At 38.1% G+C, this 13,381-nt stretch overlaps 4 protein-coding genes across 5 annotated transcripts; 2 read left to right on the forward strand and 2 right to left on the reverse strand.

The window, feature by feature from the left end:
• On the forward strand, positions 254-2,295 carry LOC18610687 (GDSL esterase/lipase At5g33370). Its single transcript, XM_018120024.1, has 5 exons — positions 254-682; positions 791-936; positions 1,123-1,356; positions 1,448-1,700; positions 1,798-2,295. The coding sequence occupies exons 1-5, from the start codon at positions 433-435 to the stop codon at positions 2,010-2,012; spliced, it is 1,098 nt and encodes a 365-aa protein (XP_017975513.1). The 5' UTR covers positions 254-432; the 3' UTR covers positions 2,013-2,295.
• On the reverse strand, positions 3,250-5,004 carry LOC18610688 (UPF0548 protein At2g17695). Its single transcript, XM_007046502.2, has 5 exons — positions 4,742-5,004; positions 4,435-4,495; positions 4,145-4,321; positions 3,850-4,054; positions 3,250-3,659 (listed from the first exon to the last, which is right to left on the reverse strand). Exons 2-5 carry the CDS (start codon positions 4,491-4,493, stop codon positions 3,486-3,488), a joined length of 615 nt encoding a protein of 204 aa, XP_007046564.2. The 5' UTR covers positions 4,494-4,495; positions 4,742-5,004; the 3' UTR covers positions 3,250-3,485.
• On the forward strand, positions 5,020-11,049 carry LOC18610689 (ATP-dependent DNA helicase Q-like 3). Of its 2 annotated transcripts, XM_018127367.1 has the most exons (20): positions 5,020-5,049; positions 5,163-5,326; positions 5,419-5,526; positions 5,677-5,684; positions 5,771-5,854; positions 6,037-6,177; positions 6,285-6,319; positions 6,687-6,770; positions 6,905-6,993; positions 7,184-7,336; positions 7,418-7,514; positions 7,904-7,907; positions 8,037-8,186; positions 8,283-8,375; positions 8,451-8,516; positions 8,619-8,752; positions 9,250-9,344; positions 9,473-9,600; positions 9,921-10,027; positions 10,192-11,045. In XM_018127367.1, the coding sequence occupies exons 2-20, from the start codon at positions 5,173-5,175 to the stop codon at positions 10,646-10,648; spliced, it is 2,187 nt and encodes a 728-aa protein (XP_017982856.1). In that variant the 5' UTR covers positions 5,020-5,049; positions 5,163-5,172; the 3' UTR covers positions 10,649-11,045. The 2 variants fall into 2 exon arrangements, with proteins under 2 accessions (XP_017982856.1, XP_017982862.1); XM_018127373.1 differs by lacking the exons at positions 5,020-5,049; positions 5,163-5,326 and having other exon boundaries at positions 5,454-5,526; positions 5,630-5,684; positions 10,192-11,049.
• On the reverse strand, positions 11,167-12,510 carry LOC18610690 (ganglioside-induced differentiation-associated protein 2). The gene is made up of 3 exons (XM_007046505.2): positions 12,134-12,510; positions 11,761-12,025; positions 11,167-11,642 (listed from the first exon to the last, which is right to left on the reverse strand). The coding sequence occupies exons 1-3, from the start codon at positions 12,255-12,257 to the stop codon at positions 11,423-11,425; spliced, it is 609 nt and encodes a 202-aa protein (XP_007046567.2). The 5' UTR covers positions 12,258-12,510; the 3' UTR covers positions 11,167-11,422.

Genomic DNA, 13,381 nt, shown 5'->3' on the forward strand with positions numbered 1-13,381 from the left:
AGTTATTTTTGAAAATATTTTATCTTTAAAGGTTATTTTTAAAAATGTCCAAAGAGAAATGCATGGTTTCGAATGAATTTGGCAAAGGATAGGAATTAAATTATTGGTAAGCAAAAGAATTATCAAAATTCTCCTTGTCTAATAAATTAACTCATTTGCTTTATATTCTTTGTATTGTTCTTAAAATAAAGGACTTTCATTTGGAATCATTTCCCTTTGGGAGTGTAGACTCATTTACGCAGGAAATACCGCCGGGATGATCATAGTCTTTGACAGGTTGGAACAACGACACCTTTAGCTTTTCTTGTTTGTTCACGTACAACATTCCCAATATAAATAGTCAACCCATGGTTTAATTTCATAAAGGTACCTGAGAGGCCAAAAAACAATAAAGAAAGGAGTCTAAACCTGCGTCGACATAGCCGCGGTCTCATGGCAAAGAGGTATACTTCATATTTTCTTGGTGCTTTTGTGTCGGTTGCAGTAACTTTGGCCCTGCTCCAGGCTGAGGCAGCAGCACCGGCTGTTTACATATTCGGAGACTCAACTCTTGATGTTGGCACCAATGTCTTCATACCCGAGTGCCTCGCAAAGGCAGACGTCTATTTCAATGGTATCGATTTCCCTTACTCGGTGCCAACGGGGAGATTCAGCAACGGCCTTAACACTGCTGATGAAATAGGTTCACACAAATCCACCATTGTTTCATTGCTAGCGGACTGACATGCATTTTCGTTTCCTTTACGTTACCATATCAGTTCTTCATTGATGACATGTTTAATTTGTTTAGTGAGACTGTTGGGTTGGAAGAGGAGTCCACCACCTTTTCTCTACCTTCTCAATGATAAGTCGACTTTCAAGCAGAATATACTCCAGGGTGCCAACTTTGCTTCTGGAGGATCGGGAATTATAAACACTACTGGACAGACACAATTCGTGAGCTATTTCATTTTTCCATTATATTATCTCTAATTCCTCTTTAAACACTAATTATCACAAATATATATTTAACATATGCAGGTCATCGTCAAGGAATCTCCATTAATAGTTACTGATTTCTCACTGATTTCCTTTCTTTTTTTTTACTTGTAAACTGCCCTGAATGAGAAAAATCATCTGCAGAATAGGGTTATATCCTTGGAGGACCAGATTAAACAGTTTTCAACCGTTCGTTCGAATATCACAAACATGACGGGTAGCGATGCAGCAACTGATAGGATTCTTTCGAAAGCATTCTTTCTTATCAGCATTGGAAGCAATGACATCCTTGAGTACCTGCTTAATCTTACCACACCACCAATGTCCATCCCGGAGTTCAATGTCACCCTGTTATCCACATACGAAAACCATTTAAAGGTTCGACACACTTAGCCTAAACTGTGGTTGAAATTTTTTTGGAAAGGAAAGCTAATTACATTTAGCATCTATTGTTGCTCTACCATGTCAGACTCTGTATGACCTTGGAGCCCGAACGTTTGGCATTTTAGCTGTTCCACCGATTGGGTGCACCCCATTTGCTCGCGCTGTTTTCACTCAAGATGGTAGCTGTTTCGAACCAGCTGAACAGTTTGCACAAGCCTTCTATGTAGAAGTAGCAGCCTTGTTAAAACAGTTTAGCTCTGCAGTCCAAGATATAAGGTATTCACTGGGGAATACGTATTTGATGACCACTACTATGATGGAAGATATGTTAGCCTTTGGTAAGCTTATAATCATCTACACTTTTTTGAAGAAAAAAAAAACCAGAGATAGAGAGGAATAACAGTAGTTTTCCTAACTCTCCAACTTCTTATTTAGGTTTCAGGAACATTGCAGCAGCTTGCTGTGGAAATGGAACTTACAAATGCAATCAAACGGCCAGCTTCTGTGCAAATCGCGACGAGTACTTATTCTGGGACCAGTTTCATCCATCACAGAGAGCTTCCGAGTTGGCAGCCCTAACTCTATTTGGTGCCTCAGAATCGCTTGCGGCGCCCATGAATTTTAGTCAGTTGCTTGGGGTTAACGTTTAGTAGTAACTCCGCTGACATTATTCTCACATGTTTGTATCACTTTGTTTGTAACCACAAAGGATATAGAATCTGGGATGTTCCATATCGTCTTTTTCAAGCATGAACCAAATAGCCATGGATTAGACTTCTTTGTACTCACAAAGACCATGACTAGAGGTTATCAACCTTCTCAATTTAATAATTGCATGGGATCCTATGTATTTTGCAAATAAGTGTACGATCAATTTTAGTGAGGTACCAGCCGCTTTGTCATCATATTACAAGTTCTTACAGTATCTTTCTAGACCATTATTTTAATTTTAAGTTCTTTAATTTAGGTATCTCGTTTGTTTCTATATGCATTCTTTGAGGAGAATGAGAGCCTTTAATCAAATCGAATCCAACAGTTTGAATAATTTTGATTACTAATTTCAAGTTTGATTGGTTTTTATATTAGATGGCTCAGATCGTTCACCTAATCTATTGTTTGATTGAGAAAATGGCTTACATCAGGTGGGTTTAGACTTCAGATAGCTTGATAGGATGCTTCAATCATGTGTCCATCTAGAATCAAGTTTCAAAACAAAGTTGTCACAAGTTTCATGAATTCGATGGGATATGACTTCACCTCTGACTTCAACCAAAAACAAGCATTGTAGTTATACTTTGTCATGGTCCTGGAATTAGGATTGACCCAGAGGTCCTCATTCCTCCCTTGGATTGAGATCCCTCGTGAACATCTCAATGATCATTGTGAATTTATTTGAAAACCTAAGATTTAATCGGGCAAATCAATGCATTATGCAGATCAAAACCTTTTCCGAGGCATTTAACTTATTGTGTTGAATCTGTAGCCACGTGGAAGTTAAGCTAATTATTGATTACTGATGAAATTAACAAAGAATTCCTATGCTATGTATGAATATGACATTTCTTCAAATTTTGCAAAGCAATGCATGCAGATTCGACAAACCTCTAGGTTCTTGATTTCTTTATCATGTGGAGGATCTCGATATGCCGGATAGAATGCTCTGTAAAAATAGGAGAGTTGCTTTGCGGAAGCATTTAGATTGTTGAGTTGGGATTGCACTCCTAAGCTGCAACGCTCCGTATAGGATGACTGATGAAATTTCTTATGCACATGCCCACCTCCTGCAAGGAAGTTCTGGGATCTCCACTAACAACGGTTTGCTTGCAACTTTACAAATCACAAGATGTCCTAGGTGTGCTCTATACCATTATATTTCTCAGAAAAGTATATCAGAAAACAGGAAAAAATCGTTTATTCCATCAATGACAAGTGATTTTACACCTTCAGAAAGTCATTAAGATTTCAGGGAGTTACAAGCTCCTAAGTTCAAAGTCTTTCAAATTCTTGAGTCGCCTAAAACTACTAAAGTACCTCTTTTTCTTTCTCCCAAATAAAAAAATTCAAGAAACAAATGATCATATTGAAAGAGCAATGAAAAATATGTGATTCCATATACATTGTTGCTATACATGGTTCAGAACTGCATTGGCAGATTGATGAGCAAAATACTTTTGCCTCACGTAAACATATGGGTAACCAATAAATGATAGAAAGTGAGCAGGCTTTGAGAAGGAAAGTATTTCATACCACACTTGGTCATTCTCGTCCAGCTCAATAGAAAAGCGTTCTTCCCCAGCCTGATTTCCAGCAGACATTCCAAACCATGTTAGCATCAATCGGGCTATCTAATATGCAGAACCAAGCAACAATAGAAACTGATTGCAGAGGCAGAAAAAACACTTCATACATACAACAAACCATCGCAAACTTCAGGAAACATTACAATTTCATGTTTGAGAATTAAAATCAGAAGAATAAAGCACTAACCAGTAGGTGACCTTGTAAGGTGCCACTACCGAAACCAAAGGAGGCTACAGCCTTCTTAGTCTTAGCACTTTTGCTTTCCTTTACATACACCACTTGGAGAGGCATCATGACCCAGGGTAGAAACTCCTTGACACAAACACAGAATTTCACCCCATTTTGAATCGGAGTCTTGGGATCAACAAATGCCCAATTTAATCCAAAATGCCTGCAGAAAGTAGCAAGGTATATGACTAGGATAGTCCTCTCAGTAACAGTTCTCTACATCTGCCAAAAACAATGTACAAAAACCACAAACCTCCAATTCTGCAGAGCTGCCTTGCCTTTCTCATAGGTCTGGAGACCAGAACCAACTAAAACACGTGCATGATTGACTAAATAACCATCTTTGGAGAGCTCCTTATCTTCCTTGATGCAAGACACAGGCTTAGCAGTAGCTCCTTTATATTTGGTGTCATAGTTGAATGTACCTGACCTGGTCATAATTTACACAAGAAAACTGGGTAATTTCACCCCCAAAAAGGAAAACAGAAGGAAAGAGAAATAAACATAGTTAAGATTCAAAAGTCAACTAGCACTATCATTTACTTGTTAATGCAAGATTTCTGTTGTTCAGGAGAAGGTCGAGCCCAGCACAAGAAAACCATGTCTGTCCAAATAACATGAATAATCCTCAGTCATCCATACTCATAGCATATCACCCTTTATATTCAGCTAAATATTTGGTACATAGATCACTTAAATTAGGCGAATTTTCAAAAAAATGTTAGCTTTAAATAAGAAATGTCCACAAGTAGTGAGTTGAATATCTTCGTCGAAGATGTCATCTTTTTTTCTTTTCTGTGAAGAAAAATGATTAAACTTGCAATTAAGAAACCAGAAAAGAGAAGTTCACCTGTTATCCAAGAAAAGCAAGTTGAATTCTGTGCTTCGATATTCAATTAATTTCGCTATGAAATTGGCTGACAGAACACTTACAGGAAAGGGAAGGCAAGAGGTCGAAAAGGGCCGACAAAGATATGGGCCTGTCGTCGACGAGAAGCTGACCTGGCACACAAATTACAGTGGGCTTCCCACCCAGTACTCAGACCCAAAATTGATTTGCAGCGGGCCAAAAATGCCCAAGGTTATGGAACGACAGCGGTTAAGCTGAAAACTCTTGTACGTTCTGCTTCCTTCGAAGGCCTCCTACTTCGACTTCAGGTGAACATCAAAAAACAACTCGACGATTCGATTATTATTTTTTTCAGATAATATTATTCGTTTGGTGATCACCTATTAGAAAATGAAATTGTGACGAGGCTGGAATTCAGCAGAGATTGTAAAATGAAGAAGTCGCCATTGCCGGTGCAAAACCTTAGCGGCAAAGAGAAGCAGCGGGGATGTGGAAAAGAAGCTTTGGTTAAGCTCTTGAGATGGCATTTCGGTCATCCAGATTTCAGAGGCAAACAGTTGGAAGCCATCGAAGCCGTTTTATCAGGTATTGCTTAAACAGAAAATTTAATTTCATCTCTGATTCCTTTTTCTTTTTCGAAAATTCTTTGAATTTAACCATTTCTTTTTTATTTGCAGGAAGAGATTGTTTTTGTCTGATGCCGACTGGAGGAGGAAAATCAATGTGTTATCAAATCCCTGCGCTGGCTAAAACGGGAATTGTGCTCGTCGTTTCTCCATTGATAGGTGGATGAATTTCTTCTATTTGATTTTGTTTTTTTCTTTTACTTATTGAAGGAATTTTTAACTTGCAAAACTTTCTTTTTTCCCATTTTTCATTGGTTTTAAGTGGGAGGGATATTGCTCTTCCGTTTGTTTCTCCAATTTCATCCGCAGCTTTGATGGTAAGTACATTGCAGCTTTCTTCTAGCATAATTTGTCTTTTTACTTCCACGAAATTTTTAATTTTTGGAATTTTTTTGCCTATTAGGAAAACCAAGTAATGGCATTGAAAGAGAAAGGAATTGCTGCTGAATTTCTCTCCTCAACTCAAACGTCACAGGTGAAGAACAAGGTAATTTAAGTTCGGCACTGATTGTTAAGCTTGAGGTTCATTTGGTACTGGGAAGCCTTTGGTTAATAACATCTTTCTGGTTTTAATCTTTACAAAAAACTAGATTAGTTGTAATGAGCATGTTATTATGTTCTTTCTTTTTCATGTTTCTGAAAAATTGATGTTTCTGTTCTAATAAACAGATTCATGAAGATCTTGATTCTGGACAACCATCTTTACGCTTGCTTTATGTGACACCCGAGTTAATTGCCACTTCAGGGTTTATGTCAAAGCTGACAAAGATTCATGGCAGAGGATTGTTAAATCTCATTGCTGTAGACGAGGTGTGAAGTCCCATGTCTTTATGACTTTATTATCTGGAATTTGGAGTTGTTTTAACAAGAAGTTTAAATCTTTGCCTATAAGGTCACATCTTTTGTGAAAATTTCAGGCACATTGCATCTCATCTTGGGGCCACGATTTCAGGTTTGTGATCACTCCTACCATGAGACAGAATTGATTCTTTTCTTTCAACTTTAAAAAGAAAGATATTTGAGTACGTGTGATTAAATGTTTCTTTTAGTTATCTGTGTCAATTGCTGTATAAGAAAGCAATTAATCTTCAGCCTGAATTTATGCTTTCTTTTTTATATGTAGTCAATGTGTGACATGTTCATGTTTCAATCTATGTCATTTGCCGAGGTGTCTTTAACTCTTTTAATTTTCATATGTGATCTATGCACATGTCGTTTGCTGGGATATACATCTATATCAGGACTTTTCTATTGCTAAAAGTCTTATGTGGAGGTCTCTGATATATTTTTTCTGTTTTCTTGCTTGTGTAATATTGTAGGCCTAGCTATTCTAAGCTTTCATCTTTGAGGAACAGTCTACCAGATGTAGCAATATTGGCTTTGACTGCCACTGCTGTTCCTAAGTGAGTGTAGTAATATACCTTTTGCTTTCCTAAGGGAGAATATCATGTTCCAATGGTCTAGCAGATGTTTTCTCATGAAGTGCAGAGCAAAATAATTTACAAAATAAATTCTTGGTCTTCCTTTCATTTTGCAGAGTCCAGAAGGATGTGATAGACTCCTTAAACTTGCAAAACCCTTTAATCCTTAAATCATCTTTCAACCGTCCAAATATATATTATGAAGGTAAGTACTAAGCTTGACTTGATGATGCAAATGACAAGTACTAGGCATTAAGATCACATTTTTACCCTCACAAGTTTGTTTGTGTTGTATTTGCTTATACTCAATTAGTTTTATTTTTATGACAATTTATCTTCAGATAGAGAATTGTATGCAATTCTTGTGCATCTAAGATGATTTCTCCAAAATGCAGTTCGATACAAAGATCTTTTGGATGATGGTTATGCTGACTTGTGTAATGTGCTCAAATCTGCTGGGGATGTCTGTGGAATTGTTTACTGCCTTGAACGGGCAACTTGTGATGACTTGTCCACCCATCTCTCCAGAAATGGAATTTCCTGTGCTGGTAACTGATACTTCTACTTCCCTGAACTTCATCATTGACCTATATTACATGATATGTTTTACTTTCACCTTTCTTTTTCAGCCTATCATGCAGGGCTAAATAATAAATCGCGGAGCTCTGTTTTAGATGATTGGAGTTCTTCCAAGATACAGGTTGTTGTGGCCACAGTAGCTTTTGGGTATGATTAATCAAAAAAATTACTTAATATTGCATTTTCACTCCTTGAAGATCTCTGACTGGATTATAGTGAAAGCAGCTTATCATGGTTTCTTTGCATCATACTTAGATGCACTAATTTGTTCATCTTTGAAAGACTGTTGAAAAGAATAGTTTAAACAGTAATAGTGAACTTAGGCTGTAAATAAGAACTCTCATTTCAAGAAACTGGCAATAGATATCCAGTGGAAGGACATCTTAAAGGTAGTGTGCCTTTCTATTTCACTTTTTTTAATTACCTCTGCCTTGCTACTTACCTGAGATTGTGATGAATTCCTTCTTTTCTTTTTATATTCTACTTGGAGCTGCTCTGGTACGCGCATGGTTATTCACATAGTAGTGTTCTTTCAGAATGGTAAGCTAATACATTACTAATCGTTTCATTGAACAATGAAGAATTTCTCTTAAATTTTTTGATTATTGGAATATTGTGGGAATTGATGAATATCATATGCCACTAATTTGTTGTGGTTAATGTTTCTAGGGCATAGACAGAAAGGATGTCAGAATAGTTTGCCATTTTAATATCCCGAAGTCAATGGAAGCCTTCTATCAAGAGTCGGGTAGAGCTGGTCGTGACCAATTGCCTTCAAGAAGCTTGTTATACTATGGAATGGATGATCGAAAAAGGATGGTTGGTCATCAGTTAAAACAATGTCATCATGATTGCTTTCGATTTGCATGTTTTTAATTAGAATCTATCTATTTATAATATTGAACTACTTGACAGGAATTTATTCTTAGCAGTGCTGAGAGCAAGAAACTGCAATCATCAAATTCACAACATGGGTTTTCAAAAAAGTCAATGTCTGATTTTAATCTGGTCAGTAGAAGTCTTGTTGGTCAATATGTTCTTGCTACTGATTTTTCATGAAATTGAAGCGCACACAACATGCAGATGGTTGAATATTGTGAAGGTTCCAGATGTCGTAGGAAAAAGATTCTTGAGAGCTTTGGGGAAGAGGTAACGGAATCTGTAATAAAGCATGTTATGTGTATGCAATAGTAGGCTGCTTTTCCCCCATCAACACTGATGCAAAACCACTTATTATCATTGGCTTAAAAGGTATCTGCATTGCTATGTAAAAAATCATGTGATGCCTGCAAACATCCAAACCTTATCACCAAGTGTCTGGAAGAGCTCGCATCTGCTTGTGCTGTTCGGCAGAGAAATGGTTTTTCAAGAATCTTAATGAGCAGGTATGCCTTTAACCTTGCTTCAAAGAAAGGATGTAAATGTTTTCTCCCTTATTGTATTAAATATGCTGGGCTATCAATTATTGAAAAGTTTTTCTGCATTCACTTTAAATTTGGCAGTTACAGAGTGTTTAAACAAGATCAGACAAGACTGCACAAGCAATCTGTTGGCAGTTATACTGTATCTTGTACTTCAAATAGATTGCTGTTGCTCCTCTTAAGAAGTCTTCCTTAAGATTGAATTACTCAATACTTTTTTCTCTTCTTATGCATATTGAAACAATCATACTATAATTCATTCTTTGTAGTTTTGCATATGCTTGAAATGATGCATCATTGGTTTTTGATTTAACTACTCTCTAATTCTTGTGATATGAGCAAACATTTGCTGTTTTTATGAATTGAAGTTGGCATTATGAATCAAGAATAGAGACTTCCCTAAATTGTTGGAATTTGCACAGAGCCTTATGAGTTTATTCATGCATATGTTTTTAATTCAGCTCCACAGATGCCATTGATAATGCCCAGTTCTCAGAATTCTGGAATCATGATGATGAAGCAAGTGGCTCTGAGGAGGATATATCTGATTCTGACGGTAAATGAATTTGTGATAAACATCAGCATTAGTTAGGGGGCCCGTGTACCTCATGCAAAAGGACAAACTAAAAAAGGCAATCTAAATCTTATTTACCATTTTACTTGTTTAATTTCTTAATTTTCCAGATGGATTTGAGCTTGCAAAGAGCATATCCAGATGCAAAGTTTCGAAAAAATCTGGGATAAATGAGAAGATTGAGTTCTTGCAGCGTGCAGAAGAGAACTATTATCAGAACAAAGCCCCTGATAAACAGGTTTGTTCTGCATGTCTTTTGTCCAGTCATATGGGAAATATGGTTTTGGTTAGAAAGTTAACTGTGTATTCGTTGAGCATGAATCTATACGTTTTCATTGACTTCTATTCTTTTTAATGCATTTTATGCACGCTTTCTCGGGAAAATGCCCACTGGTAATATATGCATCCTCAAATTTGAGACTGAATTACTTTGAAAATAGAAAGTATGACCAAATAGTAATCTGGTTCTTAAAGACGTTAGATCTTTTCTGTGCCTGGTGGTTTTTGAAATTAGCTAACTTGGAACTTTTCGGTGCACATTATCTTTATTCTGAACAGACCAATAAACCTGACAAAAATGCCATATCCGAAATGCTGAGAGAATCAAGCAAGCAAAGATTGTTAGATGCCCTGAAGCAGGCCCATCAGCGGCTTGGTGACTTGAAGTATGTACACCTTTTCACTTGCATATTAGATTTTTCCTTGTAATGGTCAAAAACACAATGTAGCCAACAACACTAGTAGAATTAAGTTTTCTTAGAATCGCCATCTTGTTTCTCAGAAGGAAATCAACTATGGGAGATTCTCAAATTTGAATTCTCCTTTGCAGGGTCGATTTTGAAGCATCTTCAACTTTCCTTGAAAGTGAGTGCTTTAAGAAATATGGGAAGAGCGGGAAATCATTTTATTATTCTCAAGTGGCAAGCACGGTAAGGTGGCTATCAACCACAAGCTCTGTCGAGATAACAAATCGGGTTGCTACCGGTACCACTTCCCATGAGAACAGTACGCGTAAGGAAAATCCACCTTTAACAGCGTCAACCAAGTTTGTTCAAAGAGAAAAAGAAATTATTGGTGAACAACATTGTGGCAACATTGAGTTAGAGACTTCAGCAAGTGCTTTGCCTCTGCAAAATCCTTCGCCAAGTACTAAGCTGCCCACAATTCCATCTTTCTCACAGTTTGTCAACAACAGAAAGTCAAAAGAAACTCAACCAAATGCATCAGAGAAGCATTCACCAAAAAGCCTAGAGACAAATATGAAGAAGAGAATGAGGTTGCAGTAGGGTTGAGTGTCCAAGATTTTCTGTTACTTACATTTCATTGCGTTTCACCGTCGAAAGCATCGCAAGTCCCCCATTGCTAGCCTGCTCATGTGTTAATTATCAGGACATGCTTCTGACTCCTTTGGAAAGGGTGACCATCTCCATTACTCAACAACTTTCTTTCTTTCCGGGGTTTGGGGGTTGAACTAAGGGCAGGCACACTGCTAAAGTTTTCGGTTTACACAGTGCCAAGTTTGCCAAAACCCAAAATGTTTTTCTCGTAGGTAAGGGCACTAGGCTGTAGGCCGGCCCTCCCCTAGCTGGCTGTGGACCCTAAAATGATACAAGAGCTGGACCCGACTGCTGACATACAGCCATGAAAAGAACATAGGAAGCTTCTCTCCCATGTCTTTCAGTACTCACTTTCATCTCCTGTTTCTTATTTTTCAGGTAACGTTGGTAGGAAATAACATTCATCCAATCAGCAGCCATACAGTTTTGAAAACAAAAAAAAATAAAAAAACTACTTTAGCACAGGAAGCTACCCTTGGATTTCCATCCTGCAAATCAATTTCGTTTTGTCGTCTTTTGATTGTTCAGAAAAAATCAATCATTGGGGTAGTACTAGAAACATTCTCCGATCGTTAATTCTTCCCCATTACACTGAAAGATGGCCTTCACATTATCAAAAGATTCATCCTTTTTTTTTCTTCTTTTTTTACAAATATTCACAAACTGGAAGCTAAGGATCACACTCCAAAAACAAAAAGGGTAAGGAAGAATTATTTGTAGCATCTACGAGATGCACCTCATGGAGTACATGGAGACGGGTGAATCAACCGCGGGTGCACCGTAGACCCGAGGATGATCACTCTCCAACCCATAGTCCATCATCGGACGGTACTCCAAATCTTCGTCGTGATCGTACACGAAATCGGGAATCTCAATCTCGTTCCTCCTCACGTGCTCCCATAGATAATCGAGCCTGTTCACGTACCTCAGTTTCCCGTACAACCTACCGCACACGAAAAAAAACGAACGATCCATTAGAGACTCACGTTAGCACAGAAAATGAAAAAATGCGCCTAAAAACGCAACGGTTTTTTATTTTTTTCCGTTATTATTATTATTACCCGCCGCTGAAGAGAAGGCGGCCGAAGGTGGCGAGGAAGAGCCGAGCCTGGAGGCCAGGGTGCAGAAAGTAAACGGCTTGGAGATTATCCTTGACGTTGACGGGGATCGCGTCGTAGATTGATCGAAGGGCTGAGATTCCAGGAAAGTTCTCGCTCCGTTGAACCCCGGTGTGCACGTACAGCACCGAAAACGGCTTCTTTCCCAACCTCGGAAATATATTCTCCTCCAAATACTTCTTCAAAACCTCAACGCTCAAGAACCGAGCTGATCAATCAAGAAAACCCCACGTCCAAATCATCAAGAAACGCAAAATCTTAACCAACACCACAAGAAAAACAAGGAAAGTAACGCAAAGGGAAGTTGGGTTTTTACCAGGGAAAAATTTCCCCGTAACGCGAAGAATCTTGCGGCCTCGTTTATCTTTGCCGTGGATCTTGAAAATATCGAGCTTCTGGATGAGCTGTTCCTGATCAGACTCAGAAATCTGAGACGACATTACGAAATTTGGGGTTTGTATTAGTTTCTGAAACGAAAACGAAGTTCGGTTAGAAGCAGTTTTCGTAAGGAGAAGAAAGTTTGTGGGGGAAATATAAAGGAGGGAAATTAATGCACGCCAAGACAAGCGTAGTTATTTGGATCGGATTCCAGACATCAAAGAAATAGTCTTTTGTCTTATTTGGAAAAACAAGGGGAAAAAAAAAAATGTCATCGCTCTCTGTTAGAGCTCAGAGGATATTCCAAAGCATCTTCCATGGTGGAACAGGGTAAACGTGACTCCCCTCCCCGAGCCCCTGATTTTCACATCATGCTGGGTCCCGCTTTTTGGAGTTTGGTGACATTGGGAGCTCAACCGTTGAATTTTTTCTTTCCAGAGGGGAAGAAGATCTTGGCCCTCGAGTTTCAACTGCCCTGATGCTGAGCTGGTGAGTTTGTGTTCTTTTTCCAGTTGCTTTTTTGATCTTCCTAGTTTTAGGACATCAAAGGGTAGAAACTCAACATGAGATACAAGGAAAAGAGATTTAAGAGATCTTGAAAAGTAAATCTAAATACTCCGTAACATCATACGACAAGACCACAATCTTTTGCATTGCAAGAAAAATTCAAGATATAATATTTTAATCTCTAAATTATCTGTTTATGCAATTCAATTCTATTTTAACGTCGTGTTCTTATCGTAATTAGAAGTTGACAATGGACTTAATCGTAAAGACAATTTCAGTAATTTTTTAACAACATTATTATATTTATTATTATAATATATTATGTTTGGACTGTGGAATCTGGATAAGATTTTTTTTTCCTTTGTTTAAACCTTGATATGATCCCACATTCCCACCACGTCCTCGCCAGGGTTAAGACTTTCGAGTGATGGGGATTTTCCATTAAACAATGTGTTGATGCTGATGTGGCACCAGGATTTCCCTTCTTCCTGCTCGACGGACATCTTAAATTCCTGAAGAGAATGCATTAAATAGAAGGCCCACATTCATCAACTCCCCTGATGCCTGGCGACCAAGGCCTGCAAAATGGGAAAAGCCTGCCCCATCCACAATAAATACCCAGATGCAGCCTGGTTGAACTTTATTTTTTATGGTGTGTGTGTGTGGGGTGGGGGGGTGG

The sequence above is a fragment of the Theobroma cacao genome, chromosome 1 (assembly GCF_000208745.1).
Source record: "Theobroma cacao cultivar B97-61/B2 chromosome 1, Criollo_cocoa_genome_V2, whole genome shotgun sequence".
NCBI classification, from domain to species: Eukaryota; Viridiplantae; Streptophyta; class Magnoliopsida; order Malvales; family Malvaceae; genus Theobroma; species Theobroma cacao.

Excerpts from the sequence above, each read along its gene's own strand:
- LOC18610687 (XM_018120024.1), top strand. The coding sequence starts at position 433 with ATGGCAAAGAGGTATACTTCATATTTTCTTGGTGCTTTTGTGTCGGTT. Across the intron at positions 937-1,122 it reads CTACTGGACAGACACAATTC|AATAGGGTTATATCCTTGGA; the intron begins GTGAGCTATTTC and ends AATCATCTGCAG. Across the intron at positions 1,701-1,797 it reads GGAAGATATGTTAGCCTTTG|GTTTCAGGAACATTGCAGCA; the intron begins GTAAGCTTATAA and ends CTTCTTATTTAG.
- LOC18610688 (XM_007046502.2), bottom strand. The coding sequence starts at position 4,493 with ATGGTTTTCTTGTGCTGGGCTCGACCTTCTCCTGAACAACAGAAATCT. Across the intron at positions 4,322-4,434 it reads CAGAAATCTTGCATTAACAA|GTCAGGTACATTCAACTATG; the intron begins GTAAATGATAGT and ends AATTATGACCAG. Across the intron at positions 3,660-3,849 it reads CCTTACAAGGTCACCTACTG|GCTGGGGAAGAACGCTTTTC; the intron begins GTTAGTGCTTTA and ends GCTGGAAATCAG.
- LOC18610689 (XM_018127367.1), top strand. The coding sequence starts at position 5,173 with ATGAAGAAGTCGCCATTGCCGGTGCAAAACCTTAGCGGCAAAGAGAAG. Across the intron at positions 6,771-6,904 it reads ACTGCCACTGCTGTTCCTAA|AGTCCAGAAGGATGTGATAG; the intron begins GTGAGTGTAGTA and ends TTCATTTTGCAG. Across the intron at positions 10,028-10,191 it reads CAGCGGCTTGGTGACTTGAA|GGTCGATTTTGAAGCATCTT; the intron begins GTATGTACACCT and ends TCTCCTTTGCAG.
- LOC18610690 (XM_007046505.2), bottom strand. The coding sequence starts at position 12,257 with ATGTCGTCTCAGATTTCTGAGTCTGATCAGGAACAGCTCATCCAGAAG. Across the intron at positions 12,026-12,133 it reads TACGGGGAAATTTTTCCCTG|CTCGGTTCTTGAGCGTTGAG; the intron begins GTAAAAACCCAA and ends TTGATTGATCAG. Across the intron at positions 11,643-11,760 it reads CGCCTTCTCTTCAGCGGCGG|GTTGTACGGGAAACTGAGGT; the intron begins GTAATAATAATA and ends CGTGTGCGGTAG.